The sequence below is a fragment of the Halyomorpha halys genome, unplaced genomic scaffold, assembly GCF_000696795.3.
Source record: "Halyomorpha halys isolate HHAL.00 unplaced genomic scaffold, Hhal_1.1 Scaffold596.1, whole genome shotgun sequence".
Classification (NCBI taxonomy): domain Eukaryota; kingdom Metazoa; phylum Arthropoda; class Insecta; order Hemiptera; family Pentatomidae; genus Halyomorpha; species Halyomorpha halys.
Genome location: NW_027106269.1, coordinates 802,545 through 826,455, shown reverse-complemented (window position 1 = coordinate 826,455; position 23,911 = coordinate 802,545). Strand labels below are relative to the sequence as shown.

The 23,911-nt window shown below is 30.4% G+C and overlaps 1 protein-coding gene across 1 annotated transcript in view; it reads left to right on the top strand.

Moving 5' to 3' along the window:
• Positions 1-23,911, top strand: part of LOC106684632 (neuroligin-4, X-linked) — a gene marked incomplete at its 5' end in the record, with an annotated part of 248,080 nt that overhangs the window by 221,845 nt on the left and 2,324 nt on the right. The window contains 2 exon segments of the mRNA XM_067044636.1: positions 18,401-18,498; positions 20,080-20,226. Coding sequence (XP_066900737.1) covers positions 18,401-18,498; positions 20,080-20,226 — 245 coding nt within the window.

Genomic DNA, 23,911 nt, shown 5'->3' with positions numbered 1-23,911 from the left:
TATATTATTACTATTATGGCACTACACTGCCTTGATGAACCCGGTCCTCCTCCACCATAGCGAACCAATCTACACGGTCTCTTGCTTTCTCTTTCCAACTTTCAACATACAAAAGCTTAGCTCCTCCTCCACATCGTCCAGCTATCTGATTCGGGGACCTCCTCTTTTCCGTTTTCCCTCTTTTTTCTCATAAACCTTCTTTTAGGGTATCCTTTCATCGGGAATCCTTTCAACGTGTTATAACCATCATATTCGTGCTATTTTGGCTAAAGATGCCATTATGCTACGAACAGATCTATCAGTTCATTATTCCTTCTTCTTCTCCAAATTTCATTCTCCGAGACTCCTCTCCATATCCTTATCAATACTTTTTTTCTCTTTTCTCAATACTTTTCTTGTAAATGTTCATGTTTTTCTCCTATAGATCACTACTTTTTTTAATTTTTTTTATTTCCCCTTCCTAATAAAAATAATCACTACTGGCCTTACGATGGTTTTGTAAATGGCCACTCTCATTCTTTTAGATAGAGCTCTAAATTATTATGAATTATAATGGGTATATATATCGAAAAATTAACATGGGGACGAATTTCTGGTGGTCCTAAATCTATTACTAAAAAGAAAATATTTTATTTTATTTTTTTATTCGCCTGTGAATCGTGAGCATTAAACATCGAATGAGTTCCATAAATTAATGATTAGAACATATGGTATACCAGCTAGTCCAAAAACCAACCAGAACAGATAGTTTAAGGCAAGAGGTATGTAAGACAGGGTCGCTTGCCGGATTCAAATCCCAAACGTCACTCTATTCACATACAAGGTTTTTGAATACGTTCACTAACTCAGTTACTTACGTTCACTCACTCATATTATTACGTTCATTTTCCTTTTTTAATAGCAAATGATGAAACCAATGAATGTTAATATCGTATCTTTTGAAGTTCTTTATCGACGTTATACAACTCAAGAAAAAAAAATATATATAGGAGTAAATTGATTTTGTGACGCGAGATGAAACGATAGTAGTGGTGAGAAGCAAGGCTGGTCAATTCTAGTAGCAACCATTTTATATTTTAATAGGAGATTAGAAGCTAAGAATAGCTTAACAATCCCGGCAGTGCCGGTCCAATCAGATGAGATCCTGTTATCTGATAATCTCATACTTTAATATAATAAATTTCCAGTTAGAATTGACTCAGGAAACGGCTGTTCTGTACTAATTATTATTATTGTTCTGTACTTTTACTTTAGGTGATGTCCGTTATTAACAAAATTTAAACAGGTGCAAGTAGATATTTAGGTAAGTGATTGGCGCTATATATTTACGTACAATGTTTACATTATTATATTACTGTTCATGAATATACATTATAATTCAGAAAATAATATTAGTGAGTCAAACTTGGTCGGTGACAACAAAATGAATTGCAGGTTGGCGAACAGTTTCCTGTATGTTATGATTCAGGACAAGAATTTGAGGTAAATGTTTAGAGAGAAGGCGGCTTCGTTTTTAAATCTTCGTGTAATTGAGAGATAGTGACAAATTGGCAAAGGCAAACACAAGCGACAAGATGTCGATGACCTATTTGGGAAGAGGAGGAGGGTTAGAGGGACTCATTGACCGTGTACACTTCGACAACACGTTCAGTTCGGACGAGTCCACTCCAAAGATAAGATCTTTTCTATATGTTGACTCCTGACTGATATACCTCTAATTCCTTTGCAGGAAGACTCAGTGACTGTGTATATTTTGACAATACGTTCAGTTCGGACGAGTCCACTCCAAAGATAAGATCTTTTCTATATGTTGACTCCTGACTGATATACCTCTAATTCCTTTGCAGGAAGACTCAGTGACTGTGTATATTTTGACAACACGTTTAGTTCGGACGAGTCCACTCCAAAGACAAGGTCTTTTCGATACGGTCACTCCTCTATTTAAGTCTAGATAATTTGACCTTATGATCTTATGACCATATATAAGTTATATTAATCAATTGGCGCAAAATTTAATGCTCTTATTTTTGTCCTACTACAGCTTTTACAGTCGGATGCACCATTTAGGATTTAAAAGCAAAAAAAATGTTACTTAATTAAATTGACTAGCTAATTAGTAACAGTTTTAGGATAGCCAAAAATGCATTTCCGTGCTAACTTTTGTAAAAACTAATTTTTAAAATTATTGACACATGGATCATGAAAAAATTACTGTGTATTGTACAACTAAATTAAAATTATATTATGATTCATGAATCATTTGTTGTGTTGTGTTGTGTTGCGGTTGTGTTGCGGCCAACATATGGTCCACATATCGATAATTGAAACATGATTTTTATAACGTCAAAAACAAAACAACTTCTCTCTATTGTTTTTTAAACTGAAAAATAGACAGAAAACTTCATAAAATCTCACTGCATACACATATCTTCTCCATTTTCTCCTCACTACGCACTCGTAGTTGCCAGCATTCTGGCCATCTTCGCCAGCTAAATCATCTTAGCCACGGCGGGCGGACTTCTTCGACTCATCCTCCAAGAGGACAAGGCGGGTGGACGTATGTCCTTTTTGTCGATCTACTTCCACGAGAATATCCTCTCAGAACAACCATAACCGGGGCCCCACCAATCACCGACGAAATAATATTTTTTTTTTCTCTTTTGTTCAATTAATTTAATTTTGTAATAGTTTTAAGCTTTCTTTTTTTTTCTAGTTTGTATATTTTTTGTTCCTTTTATTATGTTTACTTATTTAAAAATAACAAAATTCGACTATTCTTTTCTTTCACGGTTGGGCTAGTAAAGGTTCATTTCGAACCCCTACCCGCCGTAACAGGTTGAGTTTTATGTATAGTAAATTTGAACATTAGGAAATAGTGAAGAGCTGATTTATAAATCAAGGAATTATTACATTACTTTTAATAATATAATAATAAATTCAAACAACCCTTCTTAAATATTTTTATTTTAGATTACCCAAGATTATTGAACCCAAGGAACAATACTCTGTATGGGTAGGGTTGTTCAGGTGTGAGCGAACACAAAATAAATAGACAAAATAAATACACAGACAAAATAAATAGACAAAAATCCTGAGCCATTGTTCATACTTGAGTCAGGAAGAAAGCTGATGGTGTGAAGGTCATAAATCTCTAATACATTGGGAAAGCCAAAACATTGGCAAGTGTTTAGGACAGATGGCACTTAGGAAAACAATATACTGAGTTACCAATAATTATTACAGGACTATTCTGTTGCAAATATAAGAAATAAATATGTATTATAACTGGTCCGTTTGGAAGTATGTAACGATTTTTTGAGCGAAATATTCAACTAATGTTTAAGTTATTGCTTAGATTATTATTTTTGATGGCATAACTAAATAAATATTGATATAATTTGTCATATTTTATACTTTAGTTCAGAAATCTAGTGAATCTGGTCGATTAAGTAAAATATCAAAATCATTAAGTTATTATTATTACTTTTTCAGAACAAATTCGTCTTCAACTACATAGAATATATTAAATGGCACTGTAGAATGGTTTCCCTCTTAATCACAGGCCTTCATTTTGTAACTGTTTCGAATGCAATAAGAATGAGCATTTTAAAGTAATTTATATGGTAGGGAAACTGATATTAAAATATTAATTAAAAGTAACTTTGTTAGAGGAAGATCTTCCTCTTAATAGATTGACGACAAGATAGAATTCTAAGTCCTGGGACCAATGAATATTCAATCTGTCTTTCCCTGAATAAACTATCCAAGTGCTCTGCTATTGACTTTCACAAATTAATTTGAAAACTGATATGAATATAAGAATATCAGTTGCTAAGCTGATACGAAATCAAGGTTCATATTTATTGAATCTGACTTTATCGTTGTACGAAAAGCTGATAATTTAAAGAATGATATAAATATAAGAATACCAGTTGATTTTTGTTTTTTAGATTATAAGGGTTCTTATATTTTATTTTATATTTTTATCCATCCAATCTTTTTTGGACTTCATTGTTGTTCAAAGAACTGCTAACTTGGAAGACTGATTTGAGTACAGGGATATCTGGTGTTAAGATTGCAACTAATCAAGGTTTCAATTTTTGTTTTATTCATCGAATTTAACTTTATTATTGTTCGAAAAGTTGATAATTTGAAGACTGATATGGATATAAGAATATCTGTTGCAAAGGTGATTTATTCAATGGAATTGTTATTCGAAATATTTGGATAAATATTTAGTGTGTAAAAAAACCACTTACCATACAATTTCCAACATTTTATTTTTACAAAAAAAATACTAGATTGGTTATTTAACAAGTTTTATGCTACATACCTCATCTCATTTACAAAATACAAATTAAATTCAGGATGTGTCATACCTTGGAAAGAGGAAAATCTCTTGAATTGATCCTGTCCATCCAATCAAGTTCATTCTAGTTTTACTATTATTACGGCTGCATTACCATTCCATTCGAAATTGCATATTACCAGACATAAACAAGAAATAAACGGTGTTGATGATCAAGAAGATTTTACACCGATAAACTAGAAAGGACAAAAGAATTATTATTCCATTTTTAGAGATCACAGTGAAGTTATTTGCTGTGACTAGAGGTGCATATTCTAATTACTTTACAAAGAAAATCTCTCAATTCTTAAAAAAAAAAGAAGACAAAGAAAAAATCAAAATATGTGGATTGATTCAAACCAATGGATTAATGCAAGCAGTATTAAAACTATTGCTAATTAGTGTTGTTATTTAATGAATCATGGTAAATAAGAGTAATAATTCCAAATGCCTACATAAATTGAAAACGTAATTCTAAAATTTGATTTTTTGTTTCTCTGTGTGGGTTACATTGATTTATTTCATACAGCCAAAAATTAATTCCCTATATTCTATTTGTTAATTAACTATTATTTAATCAATTAAATACTTGTGATTTACGAATATGTACGTTAAATATATCTGTTAATCATTTTTATTTCTATATTTCAAATATTTATGTAACATGTTTTTGCATAGGCTGTTAGTTTGAATGCACTATCATATTTTGATTTGTATCAAGATCTTCGAACAATATTTCTCTTTATTTTTTAGAAGGTCAATAAAAATATACTGTATGGGACACAATTTAATATACTCACCTGTATTAAAATTTGCTTGTTGCACAATACGAAAGTAGCGACAGAATCCACAATTCATTTACTGAATAGGTTGAAAATCCTTATCAGGAATATATTTCTGGCAAATAGATACATTAATATAACAGAAAAGGAACTAAAATTAATATTCTTGTAAAACAGTTGCTCCAAAGCAGGGGTCTACGAGATACTTGGGATGGTCCGCGGGCGGTTCAGTAACTTATTTTCGTGAGTATTTATTGTGAGAACTTGTTTATTAATTTTCATTCATGATTATGGGTCTTAGCAAAAATATTTCAACATGTAAATGGGCAATAAAAGTGACAAAGAAAATATTACCCGATAGAGACACCTTTAACTCTTGCCCAGAATGGGGCTGGTCCGTAGATTCAATTTTGGGCCTAGTGGTCTGCTATAGATTGGGAACCACTGATGAAATAGAATAAAAATAAGTATTTGTATTAATAATTTATTTTCTACTGAACTCATATGGAAACTGATCTCAATATCTGAGAAATTTATTTCACACTTTATGTTAATAAATGAAAAAGGTATGCGAATCATACCAAACCAAAACATAAGGCAGTTGAATATTCTATAATAAGCTACATTAAAGTAAATTACTTAAGAATAAAGTAACATTCTTTTATCTTTACGGATACAAGTATGTAATTCAAACGTTTACAATGTATACGATTCGTGGAGAAGCATTTTAATCAAGTCTCTTTGGTTATAAAATTAAATCTTACATAGTACATATAACACACATATGCAGTACATATAACACTGTATAATGTAGATAAATATTATCTTCTACATTTTCTTCTAACAACCACTAGTTAGTGTGTTAAAAGAACTCGAAGTACAAAAATACTACGGAGACTTATAAAATATGGAATCTAGACTGTTTTGTTAAATGCAAAAACCATCAAGAGACCTTTTCTGACTTCTTTGGCTCATGTAATTTTCTTTTTCCTTTTTTTAAATGTCAGCGAAGGTAGGAGGAGAGACGAGGCAATGAATACAAATGAGGGAAGAATATTAAAGTAGCCCTTAGGGCCTCATTGGATCCGCAATTTTGTTGTGTATTAAATTATCTTATCGCCAGACAAATTTCGATTGTATAGGATATTGGGTTCATTCCCCGGCAATCGACTGGAAAAGTGTTCAGTAACCAAATGTTTTCACCAGGCCATTTGTCTTCCTGTTTCTCAAAGCAAAAGAAGAAAAACTAAAGCTTATTCGTAAATATAGATTATCAAATTCACAACTATAAAAGTTTTCATCTGCTATAATCACTAGCTCATATTTTTTTTATTCTAATGTATATAATTACATACATTCTTTCCCTTTCTACCAATCCTTACAGCCCAAAGTCCTTTCAGTAACTAGTTATGTTCAAGCGATATCATACTTTATAATCTTAAATAAAATAGTCTTTCCTAATTTAGTACAAAGTCTATTTAAGTTTTAATACGTTGTGCAAAAGTAAACTTATTGTACATTGCATTGATTTATTATACATAGTTGACGTTTCAGAGGTGCATTACAAGTTCCTTTTAAAAATTAGACAATTACTATACCTTAATCACGGCTTCACACTGTTACAGGAGTTCGCTGACCACTTGCTTCGTCTCAATTAATAAGTTGGCAAAAATACCTATATCGCCCGTATACCTCAAATTCGGTAACGCATTAGAATACAATTAGAGTATTTTAAAGGCTCCTAGGCGTCTGAAAAGAAGATGGGCTCGAGATCTTTTCCTCTAGAAATGTTATTGGAGTTCTATCAGTGGGTAGATTCTCCACATGTTTTTATCATGTCACTATGTCACCTACAGCAAATTTACTTGTTGTATATATGTGTATACAGTTGTAAATATCAATAAATAAATTATAAAAAAAAAATTATTTTAAAGAGATATTCTTAACTCTCTTAGTGATCAAGCATCAAGCATCAAGCAGCTCAACAGTCGAAGTTTCACCTATGCAGACATTAACAGAACAGAAAATCACAAATGTGTCTAAAAAGACTCAGCAACCCGAGACAACACATCACTACATGAAATCCAAACACATGCTGCAATAATAAATTAACAAACCTTTTGATCATAATTCATCGTTTTAGTTGTTTCATATTTATTGAAAAATTGAACCTTTTTAGTGAAAGTGAAAAAAAAAAAGAATAATGAAGGCATGAAAAGTTCAACTAGAGTTAACTTATAGTATAGGAAGAATAGTACATGAGCCTTTAATTTGAGGTCCATGAGGTTTTAATTTGTTTCGTTTAAATAAATCTGGTTATTAAATTCTTTCATTTATTTATCAACAAATAAAGAATTAGTGTATGAATTAACTGCTAACTATATAACTGTAGTCTATATTATATATGCAATATTATTGATATTATATTGTTAGCAAATAAGACGATGTTAATATTGAATTACGATAGATCAACATTGAATTACCTACTACATCAATCACTTACCAGATTGTCAAGATATCCAATGATATATTTGTGATATGAATATTGTCTGTACAGGTTGATGCAATAAAGGGTTAACGTTGGCTACATTGCAATATTCTTTGTAAATTTATTAGGAATATATTAATGTAAATAAAAGTTATCACTTTGTATTTATTTATTTATTTTATGGAATAGTTTTTGTTATCTAATTAACAAGTATAGATTTATAAGTGTAGAATGTAGTAAGCGGGCACTATATTATAAAAGGTTGTTTATCCATTTGTAGTCGAATGTTTCATTTAAGTCCTTTTTTTTTTAGAATGGTAATTAAGTAATAGTAGTATCTATTTAAGTGTATACTAGAGACTACTCACGGGGGTATTAAGATTAATCACCATTAAAGCATTAGTGGATGTGAGACAAATTTAAAATAGTTCGTATTCGCAGTAATTACAGATGTAAATATTGGAAAAAGTGAAAGCTTCTCTGAGATATACATTTTATTATTTTCAGCTGCAGTCATAAAAGTAAACCATAATTAAATAAATATGTTGAAAAAGAGCTCTTGAACTAAGAAATCAACGCCTAATTTTCTGAATACTCTAGAAATAAATATTATAGTTGGGCTCTTAACACATTCGTCCCACAGCAGAGATCTGAAATTCTCATATTTCGCCACAAAAACTGACTACTAGTACGAGGAAACTAAGTACTAGTTGGACTTTTACTTAAAAACTAGCTCGTAATAATTCACAACTCGTTATACTTTAACATAGGGAGCTAGCGCGGTTTGTTTGTTAAATATTTTTGTTTAAAATTCATGCAACGCAAAGGATAGCAATCATGAGATGTAGGTTTGGATTTAAAGGTACGATTACACACTTAGTCCATATTACCTCATTACTGTAATTTTAACTAGCATAACCAAACATTTTACCTAAAATACTATATTTAATTTTATAAACACCATTTTTACTTTGTAATCGTCATAAATTTTCGTATTATTAACGTGTTTTTTTTTTCATTGAAATATATATTAATCAATGTATTTAAAACTTTTGTCATGTTAAATAAAAAAGAGAATGTCATTTTTCCTTCATATTGTAAATTAGTTGGAATTTTATAATTTTTACTAATAAGAAATTCTTTACTTTCCTTGTTTCTATCCTTAATAGTTCTTTATAAATATTTATGTACCTAATCCTGATGTGGGAGCCTCAAGGTGATACATTTCTTTCAGGTCTTGGATAATCCTTCAGGTATACACTTGCTTCATTTCAGTAACTAATCATTTCAATAATTACTGCTCTATTATCCTTTATTTTCATAACGATCATCTGAGTGATTTAATTAGAACCAGGTATTGAACTTTTTTAGTATTCTGCCTTTTTAATCCACTTACAGGAGTCAGAAAAGTCTGAAGTCAATAGATGAAATGAAGAAAAAAAATGATAAAAATATGTTGACATAATTTTATTTTTTTTTTTTTCCTCAAAACTGAAGTTTATCGCTATCTAGAGAAATTTACAATCACTTCTTAAAATACATCATAAATATCTGGATATTATTAGCTAGCACTATTTAAGAATGTTGACATGGAAAAAAATGGCCTCAAGTACATATATGTGAAAAAATATCCTAATAATAGTAAAATCCTATGAAAAAGTTATATAAAATTATAATATATATAAGATGTAATTCAATATCCAGGGAGACTAAAATAAATAATTATTATATGTTTACTAAACTGAAACTTCTTTATCGACGTTCTACGGCACGTTCAAGAAAAAAAAAGAGTGTGAATTGATTTCGTAACAGCAATTAGTGGTGAGGGTAATGCTCGAAATATTTTGCATTTAGATTAAAATATCTCGAAAACTAAAAATCACAGCTGCATACTGTAAGCAAGACCATGTTTGTCATTTCATCCAGTTGAATTCATCCATCTTGTAATGTGGTATAATTCAAAATTGTATCTTGACGCTACACCAAGATAAAGAGGTAAAACGTGAAAAAGATATTGCCAACAATGGAATATTAACGAGTTTAAGATTATTATTAATAATATTTTAATACATCATTACATTTTGAGAAGTTTTATTTCTGTTGGCTAGGCCCAAGGCAGCCACATTTTTTATTTATTTATATGATATTACCATTAAATAACTATTATATTGAAGGCATGTTTAAAATAAAATCAATTTTACAATAATCAAAGTTAACACGATATTTAAAACTACAAATCAAGACTGGTTAACTATAGAATGGTATCCCCTATTTCTTGAGCAATATTAACAGCAGTCACATTTTCTGAAACTTTGAGAAAAAAAAAACAGATTAATAACTACCACTGATATTTATTTCTCAGTCACAAATAGAATTTAAAAACTTTATGGCCACAATTACCTTTGATCTTCGAGAAGCAGTGAAACAATCTCGTATATAACTGAGAAAAATAATACTAAGCCTTTGACTAGTTTCCTTCTATGCACCCACCATATGGTCTCTTATTTCCTTCTCAGACCTTTCAGTACTACTGGCCACACTCAGCAAAACTAAATTGTGAGTGGAACAATTTTATCTCAAGGAGGAAAGTGATCTACTTTCACATTATCAGATACTTGATCTCATTCTTAAGATATTGAACAGAATTATTAACATAAATTAGATCCGTTCGAATCATTTTACTAGCCTTCATTAATTACTAATTATGATACAGTCGACTTTTATCGCGTGTTTGTCACCTTCTGAGGAAATAATTATATTTTGTTCAAATATCTAACAAACTTTGCAGTATTTAGCGGTTTTAATTTATAAAGTTTTAATTTAAATTTATTAAAACAATTCTGGTCTAACATTACTAGTGCTGTAATGAAGATTAAAGACTTCTCGGAAACGTTAGAAAACGATTCCAGTTCTGCAAAAGAAGATCAAGGATTCTAATTGATCAAAGAATGCAATAATGCAATTCCGCTTAGAGCTGAGAACTATTTAATTACATGACCTCAGAGAAGTGTAAATGTTCGCTTTCTCTCTGAGGGTTTGCAAATCTTCTTTCAAAGAGGTTGAAATTAAAATTTCAAAATGGTCCTTCAACTATTTCTCTTTAACGCTTTTAGATGTTTAATTGATTTATGCTAGATTAGCAAATGATGCAAAATAAGAAAGGAAATTCCCTTGGGATTTCTAGATTAATCAGCTAGACACAATGCAATGTTATGTAAAATAAAAAAATAAATTGGATTCGTAGATAAACTTATTTTTGTTGAGTTCCGTAAAGATCCTTATAATTCAGTAATGTTTCCATTCACAATTAAAAGGCACTTTTACAATATATTTCATCCTAAAAATAAAAAAAAAATAAAGAAAATATAAATAGATATAAAAATAGTAAATATGAAAATAAAATATTTAGTACTTCTTTGTTTAGTGGTTAGGACAATTCCTTTAAAGGGAGGATGTTGGACATAGAGTAATTAGTATAAGTACAAACAAATTATTCTCATTCTTAATTCATGAAGTAATTGTTATCAATATATGATGTGTTAATATAATTGTGAGTACTGTAAATCAAAAAGTGAACGTAACCGATGATAAGATTTAACTTCAAAAATATGGACTGTAGCCGAGGGGGTAGGAGCGTCAACTTTAACTTTCTCGTGCCTTCAGCAGCGCCGGATCGAATCCGGCATCTATCTGGAGGGTCAACTTTTATTTCTATGGCGGTCCCGCCGAATGAAAATTTCACATCTAGATAACCCTTCCCATACCTGGTATTTCAGAAATGACCAAGAAGCTCATAAATAACAAATATACAATTTGCAAATGGATATATAATGAACAGTATGTCCAAGAAGATATGATAATGGAGATAAGAAGTAGTGAGGTTTTCCTTTTTGCTTGAATAGAAAAAAGCACAAAAAAAGTTTTTTAGACTGCTTAAACTAATTATTTATGATTTTAATATATATAAACAACCTATGTCGCACATAAATAGATCACTTGCTGAAAATATTCATTAAAAATATTATTATGATAAATCACTTAATTACTCAAGTAGCAACTAACACTGCTGGTTCTAATTAATTGCTAATTTATGTTATCATTAATCTCGGATAAAAGAATAAATATTCTAAATTGAAATGGAAAATATTATGATAGGGTTTACTATGTAAAATTATGAAATCAATTACATGGTAAATATGTAAAATAAATGAATAACATAAACGGAAAAAGTATTCGGAAGTTCCAAGAAAGTTATAACTTTTTAATTTGTATTCTCGGGATCTACACTATAATTTATTCTTAATTGCGAAAGAAATATCTAAAATTGGCTATGACTTATTATGATTTCACCTGTGATATTTTTAAAAAGACCTCCTTATGGGTCTATATTTAAAACAAAATATGTTAATGAATTGAAATGTATAATTTCTTTTTACTCCAGAACTCGTCTTGGATTGGTCCTCTTGAGATGGACTTAGTAATTAGGCATTGACTCATTCTTTGTGTATTTTGTTTTGATCAGTTTAAAGTTGGTTAGTATGATTGTTTTTAATCTTCCTGAATCCTCACAATAGGATTAAATTTTATAACAGATATGTTCCATCTTTTTTTTTTAGTCTTTTAGATTATATTAGACAACTCCACTATGCTGAGGATAAACGAAACAAGAAAAACGTTTTCTTTATTTTTTTTAAAAACTAATACAAAGTAGATCTTATTAGTAAGGCCCGTCTACTTTTATTGAACTCACCAGAAACAAAATCCACTTCGATGCCTCTTAAATATTTAATTAACCTCGGTAACAAAACGTCTACCTCTTCTACTACAACCAAACAAACAGTTGATAAATCTCAACCGTCTGGTACTATATAATTTTATTTTATTTTTCCCTTGAATTCGTATTTGTCTGCAGATTTGAAAATTTGACAACTTTGAAAGTCCGTCATTCACATCCTTTCACTATCTAGTTCTTTTCATAGTTATCAGTAAATCTTATTATTGTGAATAGAAAAATATTCCCTGTGGGAAAAGAAATACAAAAAAGCTATCCCCCTCCCCAAAAAAAGAAAACAAGAAAATAATAAAAATACCGCAATCACAACCGCGGTTTTGAGTGTCAGGTTTATGGCTAAACCAAACCATCTTCTTATATTAGAATCCTTCAGGTTTATAACCCCACCGCCAAACTTGAAGCTTTTCAATTTGCCATAATGTTCATAAAATAGTTGCATGGCACCAGGTTAGATATTACTTCATAAAAATGTTACAGCATTTCCACATAAAACTTCAGACAAAGGGAAACTATAAAGTGGAGTGGCGCTCCTTCTGGCGTAAAGATGCAATACTCTTTTGTGAGAATATCATGAATAAATCATATTTCGTTGTTTAATATGTCTAAATCTAATGACATTGTTACAACTAAGTTAATTAGTATTCTCCGACCATCTTTGATTTTGTTGGTTGGATATTAACTAAAATTTTCATATAAGTTTTACAAGTTTTATAAGTTTTAGGCAGTTATATAAGAAAATATTTTCATGACAACTAACAAGATTTCACAGAAATAAAAATTACTGATAATTGTTATACTTTTTTTTTATATATTGAGCTAAGGAAAATATTTTACAAATTCAGCTTCCCAAAATACATTGAGAATAAGTACCTACAATCTCAACTGTTTAAGAATTAAGAATAATTAATTGATATACGTATTGCAAATAAATAATAATAATAATTATATACATAGCTAATTAGAAGAACAATATTTATATTTTACCTCGGGACCTTAATATTTCTTCGTCTTTAAAGCGATATCCACTCAGTAGCTTCTCTCATAACTGCACCAACTGATGTTTGAAATGAATTTATTACCTTACTTAGCTAGTTCATTACAGTTTCTGTAAACTATGAAGAATTTAATTCTTTGAAATATAGTCAGTTCTCCTTTAACGAATGAATATTTTGAACTTTAGTTACGATACAAATATCCAGTTTACTTGTCATCAACTTTATGTCAGTCGTGAGAGGAGAAAACACTAAGCCGTATCTCTGCGGTTTATTTCGCTGAAAATATTATAGGAGTAGGGGTCTCTTTCTTATCCTTTTCAGGCTTTCAGATATCTCAGGATGTTATCAGACATGTTGGTAGTAGTAATTTTTTTTACAAGTGCTTCGTTATGTTCCTATAGTTTTTCAAGAAATCAACAATTACAATAAATTTGAGTGTTTACAGCGTGTAACTCAACACGTGTCGTTAGTTGTATTGGAAACATGGAAAGAAGCATGTACGATAAGACAAACATATAAAGTTATCATAACAGTTATAATTTTTTTGAGCGTTGCCGGTGACGAAACCAAATGCTGAAGCTCTCTTCGGGACCCGCGTGTTTGGTCGAAATTAGAAAATTTGAGTGTATTGATTTTCGATCTTAGCTTAAGATGCTTGATTGAACAGTCTATTTAACGTCCCTCACCGACCGTCGAGAGTTCCTAGACTACACGACCGTTTGCTGATATCACTGGATTCTCGTGGTGGGGTTTAAATTATTCAGAAAAATTAGACTAAAATTGAGATATTAAACACATTTCAGTAGCAATATTGACGTTCTCGTTCTCGTTCACTTTCACTTATCGATAAATGGAATCAATATTGCAATCATGAAAAATTTTAAATTCCAGTTTTCGATGGAATTATATATTTTTAGGTATCCTGAGTCCAAATAAAAAGTCTCACCAAGTGTGTGTGTATGTGTATGTGTGGGTTAACAGCCTTACTCAAAAACAGAAAGTTATAGGAAACTGAAATTAAATGTTTAACTTTGTCATTAAAATCGTCCGACCTGCCACTTTATGTAATCGGTTTCAACTTCTTCAAAGGATTTTCTCCAAAACTCGGCTGCAACATTTTTTTTTTATTTATTTGGTAGTAGATTGGCCTAGACTTCATGTGATTCATTTACTTTTCAGTAATAACTTCTATCCTTATAGCCTTATGCTTCCAGTACGATAAATTGCATTTTTAATACTGTCCATACATTATAGTATTGTATAATGTATTGATTAAAACTATAATATACATTAGAGTATACTTACTGTTAATAGTTTACTTTTTAAACTAAGGATGATAAAACATAATTTATTACTGATTGGGAATTTAAGTTGTAGAATAATTTTGTAATGATTCACCTATTAATGTCTCACAACAATGTTCTAAGATGTAGAAAGTGTTAACTTCTTCTCCCTACAAAAATTAGTTTAACATTATCATGTACGATGTATGGGATCATTATTCACACCTTACAACTGGAAAATACTGAACCCTTCGTAGGGCGCGGTCAAGGATTCTCAAAATTGGGGCGCGGTAAGTCTGACAGGCACACGGTAAGATACAATAAATTCGTAAAGTCCCTAAATCACCCTATTTAATTAAACCAAAAATTACCGATCAGTTTGAGGATGTAGACAATTAGGGAAATATATAAAATAAATTTAAAACATTTGTTATTATTTATTTAAGTACAGAAACCAAAAAAAGTCAAAATGCGTAATTCTCATATCATGGTTATGGATATAAATCATAATAGAACCTTTTATCCTCGAAAAAAAATTAAAAAAGGGTCAGAAATGAAGCTGAAATGTGCGAGGACAGAAATAAATTGGATTGATCGTCCACCAAATCCGAAGAAGGATCGTAAGAACAGGATGAAAACCATGTTGCATAGAGTGGTTTCGCATGAGAGGCAAATTCCTTGGTTGGATTTCACACACGAGTAGTTCGTCAGCCGATGTATTCCTGTTTCCACCATGCAATCACAACACATGGACCGCTTTTGGAGGTGGGGAGGGGTTGATTTTGGACGATCATCAGGCGGGAGGGATCTTGAGAAGAATTTTCAAGGTGTGAAGGCCGAATTTCAGCTGGCTTCGCTGAACACAGCGAACAGTTTAACAGTTCATGTGACAATTCTCTGGGGAAAACCCTTCTTGGAATTCACTTCAATTGATTCATGAGGTGAATAACCAAGGAATTGATACCTCCCAAGTTCAACATAGTGTAGAAAACAGTCATTGGCCATCGATGTGTATTTCGCTGCACGTTGTATGTGGCGCACATTTGATTAACAGTGTCACCCCCATTTTTGTGAGCATCATAATACGTTATGACCTCAGGTTTTTTTTTTCTCAAGTACTTTTATCAATGGCTTTGGTTCCCAGCTCAGAAGAAACCAGGAGTACGCAATTATTCTTGCACGTGGCCTAAGTTGCCAACACTTTTTCGTCGTTGAAACCGAAAAGGCCGAATATTGTGGTCTCCCTATAGAATATCCCTATCAAAGAAATATTGAAATAACAATTGAGGAATTAAAAAAAAATTAAGAGGGGCGGAACCTGAAAGACACCAGAAAGGCGCGGTGAGCCTGACACGCACACGATCCCCATTCATAAACGGTAATGGTACCTGACGAAAATGACTCTAACACAAGTATTGAAAAACAGCGAAGTGCTTGAATTTACTATCTAAAGTAAAAATATTGACCTTAGGTTTGTAACGTAATCGGGCGCGGTGAGCCTGTCAGATCAAAACACGTGTGACGCCCTTTCTTGATGGCAGGAGATGAACTGACTGGGCGGGTTGGAACCACCCCACAAAGTTAGAAAACTACTTGGAGGTAGAGGTCACACTCGGCCCTTTTTCGGAAGAGATAACAAAAAACCGAATCCTGGGCCTGTCAGATCAGCCGCACCCGATGCAGGGTTAACTAGAGGAAAGATTGTGGAAGATGACTTGTACGTAGTGCTGTATCATGTTTAGGCAATTACCACTCAGCGCTTTACCGTTAGTTAATTCGTTAACTTTTGACCCTCGATAAATTATGTATCTATTTATTCCATCCACATACATAAAATTTGAATAGTAATAATTATTGTCCAAATTATATGTTCTTGAATGTTATTACTCACCTGGCTCCCAGAATACACATGGATGTAGTTAAAGATATCCGAGGTGTATATACTCTTGCCCTATTCAATACGTTGTCCATATTCACCTGTTGAAATATATTACACTCTGACTAGCAGTACTTACAATCAATTACCAATCCTTATCAGGACCAGAGGTGGCAGTAAAAATAAAGGGCTGACATTGGGCCCTTATAATTACTGGGAAGGAGGCGAGGTAATTGGTAGGGCTGGGTCACGTATCCCACTCCTTGGCTTCTCTTCTGGAGAATTCTCTCATTTCAGATTTCTAAGTCCTCTCCTCATTACAGTGTCAGCTCCAATCCTCTCTTGCGATTTTTTTTTTCAGAGATAAAAATTCATGGTAACCAGAGGAAATTCACAAGATTCTTCTTCTCTTAGATAATGACAGATTTTATAATAATTGGAAAGAAAATAAAGTTCCTTTAAAACAAGGCCCTGTTGAGTTTTCTAGAATTAAACTAGATATAAAAATGAAAAACTTTTTTTAGTATATTTAATTCAACAAATATATGTAGCTTTTAAATGATTGGTTTAGTTATCAAAGAACATCAAAAATTCTGTTGGACAGAGAAAATAATATTTTTAACACAGCTTAGAAGCCTTTTACTTCACATTTTTTAAACTTTTGATGAGGTGGAACTTTTTTTTCCTGCGTTTAATATCTCAAGAATAAAAAATTATGGTAGAGTGCATTGATTTTGTGACTCAACGGAAAACTCGAGATAAAACGGTGGTAGGGAACAACGCTCAATGTGTTTAGCTTTTAAATACAAATATCTCGAAAACTAAAAATCTGTTTACTTTAAACTAAAAAGATGTTTACTGTGAGGAAAATGTTCAGCAAAGGATTTCATCCTCTTTTTAATGAGCAATAATCCAAAATTGTATATTTTGCGGTGAAGATGAATCGTGATAGAAAATGGAAAAAATAGAGCTCAAAACTTCACTGTTTGTTAGGGGAAATAATCATGTTAATACGTAAAGCTTTATTTAATAAAATAAAATAGTATAAAATGGCACTATAAGGCTAATTGCTCACTGTAATGTTATCAATCATTTCTATTCAGGCTCATAACTAGTATAATGTTGGAATAAATGAGCATATGAAAATATATGCATATTATAGGATAAAAATCGTAGAGGCTAAGGAAGCAATTTTTTTTTAGTATAAGTGTAAACTTATATTATTATTATAATCTTACATATTTAATCATGCTTTAAATTTTTTGTAATTGAGCTAGAAATTTCGATCTTTTGCTATTTGGACTAGAAAAGATGTGATACCAATGGGATTTACCATCTTTTCTGCTTTAGTTGTATAGCTTGAAAACTATAAATCCTAATAACGAACAAAGATATTTAACTATGATGATGGCAGTCGCTATTGACTGCTCACTTTGAGATAACTCATTCTTTACATTCTATCCTACGGCGCCCATTTCGTTTTGTCTCGTAAGTTTAAACTTGTCATATTTGTGGAGCTGCTATGACATTCATATATAAATATAGATATAAGGCAAGCAAAGAATTAATTGTTAAAGTTCGGAGATTGTTTAAACTCGTTGTGAGCGCCTTATGAATCGTTGATTCACCTCATAATCAGCTCTCAACATATTAAATAATAAAAGCTGCTTTTCTTGCTTAGAGAATTGTCAATTTAGTTTTATGTATTAATTTATGTTGATATGTATCATATATTAACTACCCGATAGCCTCACAATGTATCATATTTTAACTACCCGATAACCTCACAATTAAAGTAGGTTTGATTCAATTAATGTTTGTCTTCCTTTGTTTCAGAGATCCAAATGGTCCTATCCAAAGTCATGGAGAAACTGACAAAAAACTACCTTTTTGGGATACATACGACTCTATAAACCAACTTTACCTTCAGCTTGGTATTACCTATTTTCTATATATTAAAAAAATATGCAGTGTCCCTACGTATAGTTGTTATCTAGTATTTAGCTTCAACCCCCTTTAACATCTACGTTTTTGATATTTTGTTAAGTGGCATGTGGTCTTGAATTTTTCAGTACTTATTTTACAGATTATTCAAGTAAATGGGATTTCAAAACTAATTTATAACAGAAACTCTTTTGATCCGATGCGTCCTGAAGGTCCGAAGGTGTAATCGCCAAAAACCGTAATTTTTTTTTGGAATTATGACAATTTGTGGATAAACGGTGCGGAAAATCGAAAAAACGAACACTGTCGTTTTATAATCCAATCTCCGTAAGAATTCGTCATTATATTTACACCATTTCTTAGTTGTGGCTTTATCATCATGATACATTTTAGTCGCCTTTGTTAATAAAGAAAAATATGATGATAGATTTTTATCTGAAATTACATTATATATATGTTAATTAAGAATAGATATTTATATGTTGAATTATGTACTTTTTAATTTTTTTTTTCAAATTAAATTTAAAACATATAAAATATTAAAAGTTGTAGGTAGTTTTTTTTAAATTCAGATCATTATTCACATATGTGAATAAAAATGAATTCCTATTTTTATTGCTAATAAAAATAATAGATAGCTAATTACTTAAAAGAAATTAAATTAAAGATCCTTTAGGGGAAATGATTTTAAAAATTTGGCAGTTAAGCCTTGTATGATTATTTTAATGCGAGTAAAAACTAGCTTAGATCAAAGACAATTTTAATTGTGCATTGATTTACAAAATTTATTCTAAATCGTCAGAAAATTAAAAATAAAAATATATTATCAATTATGTAAATGTGTACTTCCTGTTTGTCAATTTGATTGGAACCGTAGAACGCATAAAACAGATATTTTCTTTCTTTTTTTTTTAATTTTTAACGATTGCAATACCTTGCTTTGCAATATTTTCATCTACGGTAAAAGTAAAACAATGCTGTTGAGATTTAAAAATATTTCATCTAAAATAATTGATACGATATTTAGAATTTAATTTACAATAATTGTATACCTAACAATTCTTTCAAGGTTTTTAAAGGTTTTCATTGATTTTTATTTCACAAAATATTTTTTGTTAAGTAATTATTTTGTATGGAAACAACCTTTATCTGCTTAATCTTCTATTTGTGGGTAATAGATCCACCGTAACTGTACCTTGATTATCATTAATTTCCATATGACCAAGATAAGTGCCACTGCAACAATAATTCACTGATGATAGTGTCCTGTTTCAGTTTTGATTAATTAATTGTCCCTAAATGCTTGTTCGTAGCCAGGATCAAAAGCTTATATGCCAAATTAAAAAATATATTTACGAGTTTAGGATTCAAATAAATCAATAAAATACAATGAAGTAACAAAGTAATCGATATAAGCAGTATGATAGTTGAAAAGGCATGAACATTTTCCTAAAATCTGAAATAATTTATTTTTATCTGGTTAAGTAATTTTATATTGAGGTAATATTCTTCTAAAATTATATATTGTGCTTTGTTTTATCTTAAAATTATTTCGATTGAAATATTTTTAGGTGTAGAAGCGGAGGTGAAAAATCATTACCGCGGACACAAGATGTCGCTGTGGTTGAACTTGATTCCTCAACTTCACCAACCAGGCCTCGAGGAGCTCAGTATGAGGCACCACCACTTCCAAGAAGAAGGTGCTCAATACTACGACGGTAATTATTTTCTATTTTTTTTTTTAATAGTTTTTGTATATTATAACATTCATCGATCGAGTGCTTTAAGCTTGGTTGATTTTATTGAGATAGAAAAGATTAATTGCTTTATAAACATGAAAGAGGATCTTTAAGAATCCATAATGAATATATCGATGGTTTACTAACTTTAAGAAACATATAATTGTCCTTTGTTTTAGGAAAATAATTGAAAAGCTTTAATTTTCTTAAAAGATAGGACCTTTAATTATATTTGTTCTTAAGTTAGTGGGAATTTACGTAGCGCTACTGTTAAGTAAGCAATCTATATAATCTATGAATTAATAAATTATAATGAATTTATATGGATATTTACTATCAAGGGGAGTCTTCGCACGTAGGGACACTGATTTAAAAAAAAAGTTTTTTTCAGTTATACTAGGTGAAAGATAAAAGACATGTGTTAGAGGTTTTTTGCCAATGGTGAGCTCTAAGAGCCAAGAAAAAAAATATGTTATTTTTATATTTTTAGTATATTTTATGAGACTATATACCACCTTTACAATAGATTATACAGATACAGACCTTTACAATATGTACAATAGATTTATTTTTCTTATTAATCCTCTGTATTTTATTATGCTGTAACCATGCTCAGTAATTGTAATTTTATTACAATTTGCTCCATTATTTTCCGGTTGAGGGTTCTATATGCCGCCCAGTCATATATTCTGGTGGAAGATAGATATTTCCTATGGGCTTGGAATTAGAATATCTTAAAAATAAAAATAGAAAAAAAAATGATTCCATCCTAGGGTTATATGTTGCTAATGTCGGTTGGCCGAACTTGGTATATTTACTTAATTACCTCATTTTCGAGTAGTTGTAAAGTATCGAAGTAAATTGCGTGTTGTGAGTAAATTATTTCATTTATTTTTAATATTTTTGCTCGGCATAAATGTCTGTCTTCTTCTTCTTTAGGGAAGTCCCTTTAACAATTAATCTTAGCATGCTATTCTGAAAATATTGTAAACGCCTAAACATGGATAGGACAAATATATGAAACAAAGGTGCATCATAAAGTAGTGACAGCCAAAGCATATATTTATAAATCATAATTTTCTGACGAAGAGAGCTTCATAAGCTTCAGTTCTCACTGACTTTAGTTTGTAATTAATTGAGGCGAAAAAGCCATGTAATGCAAAGTTAAATTTCAGGTTCTTTGAAATATTAATCTGTAATAACAAAATCTTATTGATCATATTAAACAAGTTTAAGTATGTAAAAATTACAAAAACCAAAAGTTTCTTATGGCAAAGTAGGCCAAAAAAATTGTTTCAGAAAAATCAAGTCAGGTTTAGTTTAGGACTCTTTTTGGAACCCTTAAATAAGAATTTTCCTGTAAATTGCAAACTAGAATTTTTTTTTCTTGATTAATAGAAGACTTTTTTTCTGTTGATGTCCTGTAGACGATTTATCACGAAATAAATTCATAATTTCTCACAATGTTATCCAAACCCGACATTACTACAACTGTTGAATAGGTAAATATCCGCTCATCCAAACCCATATCAGTGTGTTATAAGTTGTATACCTTTATATGGAAGAGTAAAAGAAATTTCAAATAAAGAATAAATTCTCAAACATTTTATTTTATATCTCTGGTTGTGATTTGTTAACGAAAGTCCGCTTTTCATGAAAGTGAAAGTTTAAACGGTCCTAAGCACTTCCATAATTTCTTGTAGATTAGTTAAGTCGTGTTTGAGTTATTGTAATTTTTTGTAATTTTCGTAAAACATACTGAAGGCCTGTAAGGCGAAAAGTGTAAGTGAAAAAAATGTCTGATTAATATGAAAATTCTTCTCCATAAAGTAATATTTTGTCCCACTTCACTTGTATCCACTTCAGTCGGTCTAAATTATTTTAATACTGTGCTCTTACTATAGCATTGTGAGGTAATATTAAACCAATTGATTTATTTTCTGTTGTAGAATAAAAAAATATATATTGATTGCATTAATTGATTTCAAATGTTAACAAAATCAAAAATTGCTTCCAAGAATTTTTATTTTTTTTAAAAGCAAGTCAAATTTCTTTGTAGCGTTCTCAAATACTCTTTTTATAAAAATACTTTAATGACATGCTTCGTAAAGTTAATCGGTCAGAACTGTTTCAATAGTCTTCATTGGTTTCTACTAAATTCTGACCGGGCCAGGTAAAATATTCGTAATATTTTCTGAAAATTCTTATTTAAGAGTATTCGAAGCCACTAAAAAAGGATATTCAATGATCTATTGTTCTTATTCTACAAACTCACATATAAAATCATATTGATTGGTATTTAATAAACATTAAATACATGCGGAGCAAATGTTGCATACGGTATCATTTTTTTTTAGGGATATGTGACTTTTTTTCTCGGTTTTAGATATCACTTGCAAGAATGTTCCAATATATGCCTTTGTATGTTTTTTTTTGTTGTTTCTTTCGATCAGTATCACCAAAAAAGGTTCATTGAAATCAGTGGTACCACTCCTCTTCCAAGTATATCGAGGTAATTGGTAGATTTCTATGATTGGTTTATGCTCAATATTACATGTATTATATTATGCAATATCAAATTCTAAAAATAAAAATACAGAAGGACTTTGTATTTTACCTATAAATAAATGATCTATAACAACTATAACAGCAAAATTATCTTGTCTAATGAAAGGTTTAATTATATTTAATATTGATTACAATTTTTGATGCTTGAATTTATTATTATCTATTATTTATTATTTATTTATTTTTAACGAAATATTATTTATATTTCTAAATGAAAAAAAACAAACAATAAGTACTATTTTAAAGAATATGATAAATTTTGTTAAAAGTAATGATACCATCAGTGCTAGTATGGCGTGATTTTATCTCAACTCCAATTACTTTTTAATGGGTTGAGAGAAGAAGCCCTACAAACAGCAGTCCATTCAGTAACTTAACTGGTTTAAACAATGTTCCAAAATAAACATTGTTCAATTGTATCAACGATCCGTTCGTCAATAAACAAATATGAGGCATTCTGTCGTAAAACATGGTAACAGTAAATAAAAAATTATAATAGTAAATTGCTTGTTAATTACAATGTTGGACCTTCAACCAGCAGTTACTTACTTTAATGTCATCGTTATTTTATCCATAAACCAAATTTGCTAAAGATTCCATCAGAAATTTATGAAATCACCCTTAAATGCCTTTAAATTAAATTAAAGCTTTAAATAAAATTCAGTCACCATGTTTTACACCCGTACGCCTCATATATTGCCTTTAAGTAAAAGTGATATTTCAAAACGTGTGAAGTTGTCTTTACCTCTTTTCCTGGATCACTTATAAATTCGCAATTGAAACGATTTCTTAACTAAAACGCAAAAATAAGATAAATAAATATGTAATTTTGTGCTGAAAAAAGAGTTTTTCAAGTATTGATACTAAATCAATTCCATTTTAGTACTCCTAAAAACATTCAGTTCAAAGCAATTGCCTCACAAATTAACGTCAAGGACGAAGACGATAAATGTTTAAAAAAAATTTCATTCTTACTACACAAATAATTTCGAAATTTTTTGGTAAATTAAATTCAATACATGTGTGTAATACTATTATTATACAAAGAATCATATAAGTATTACAGTATAACTGTGACTTGGATAAAAAAAAAAAA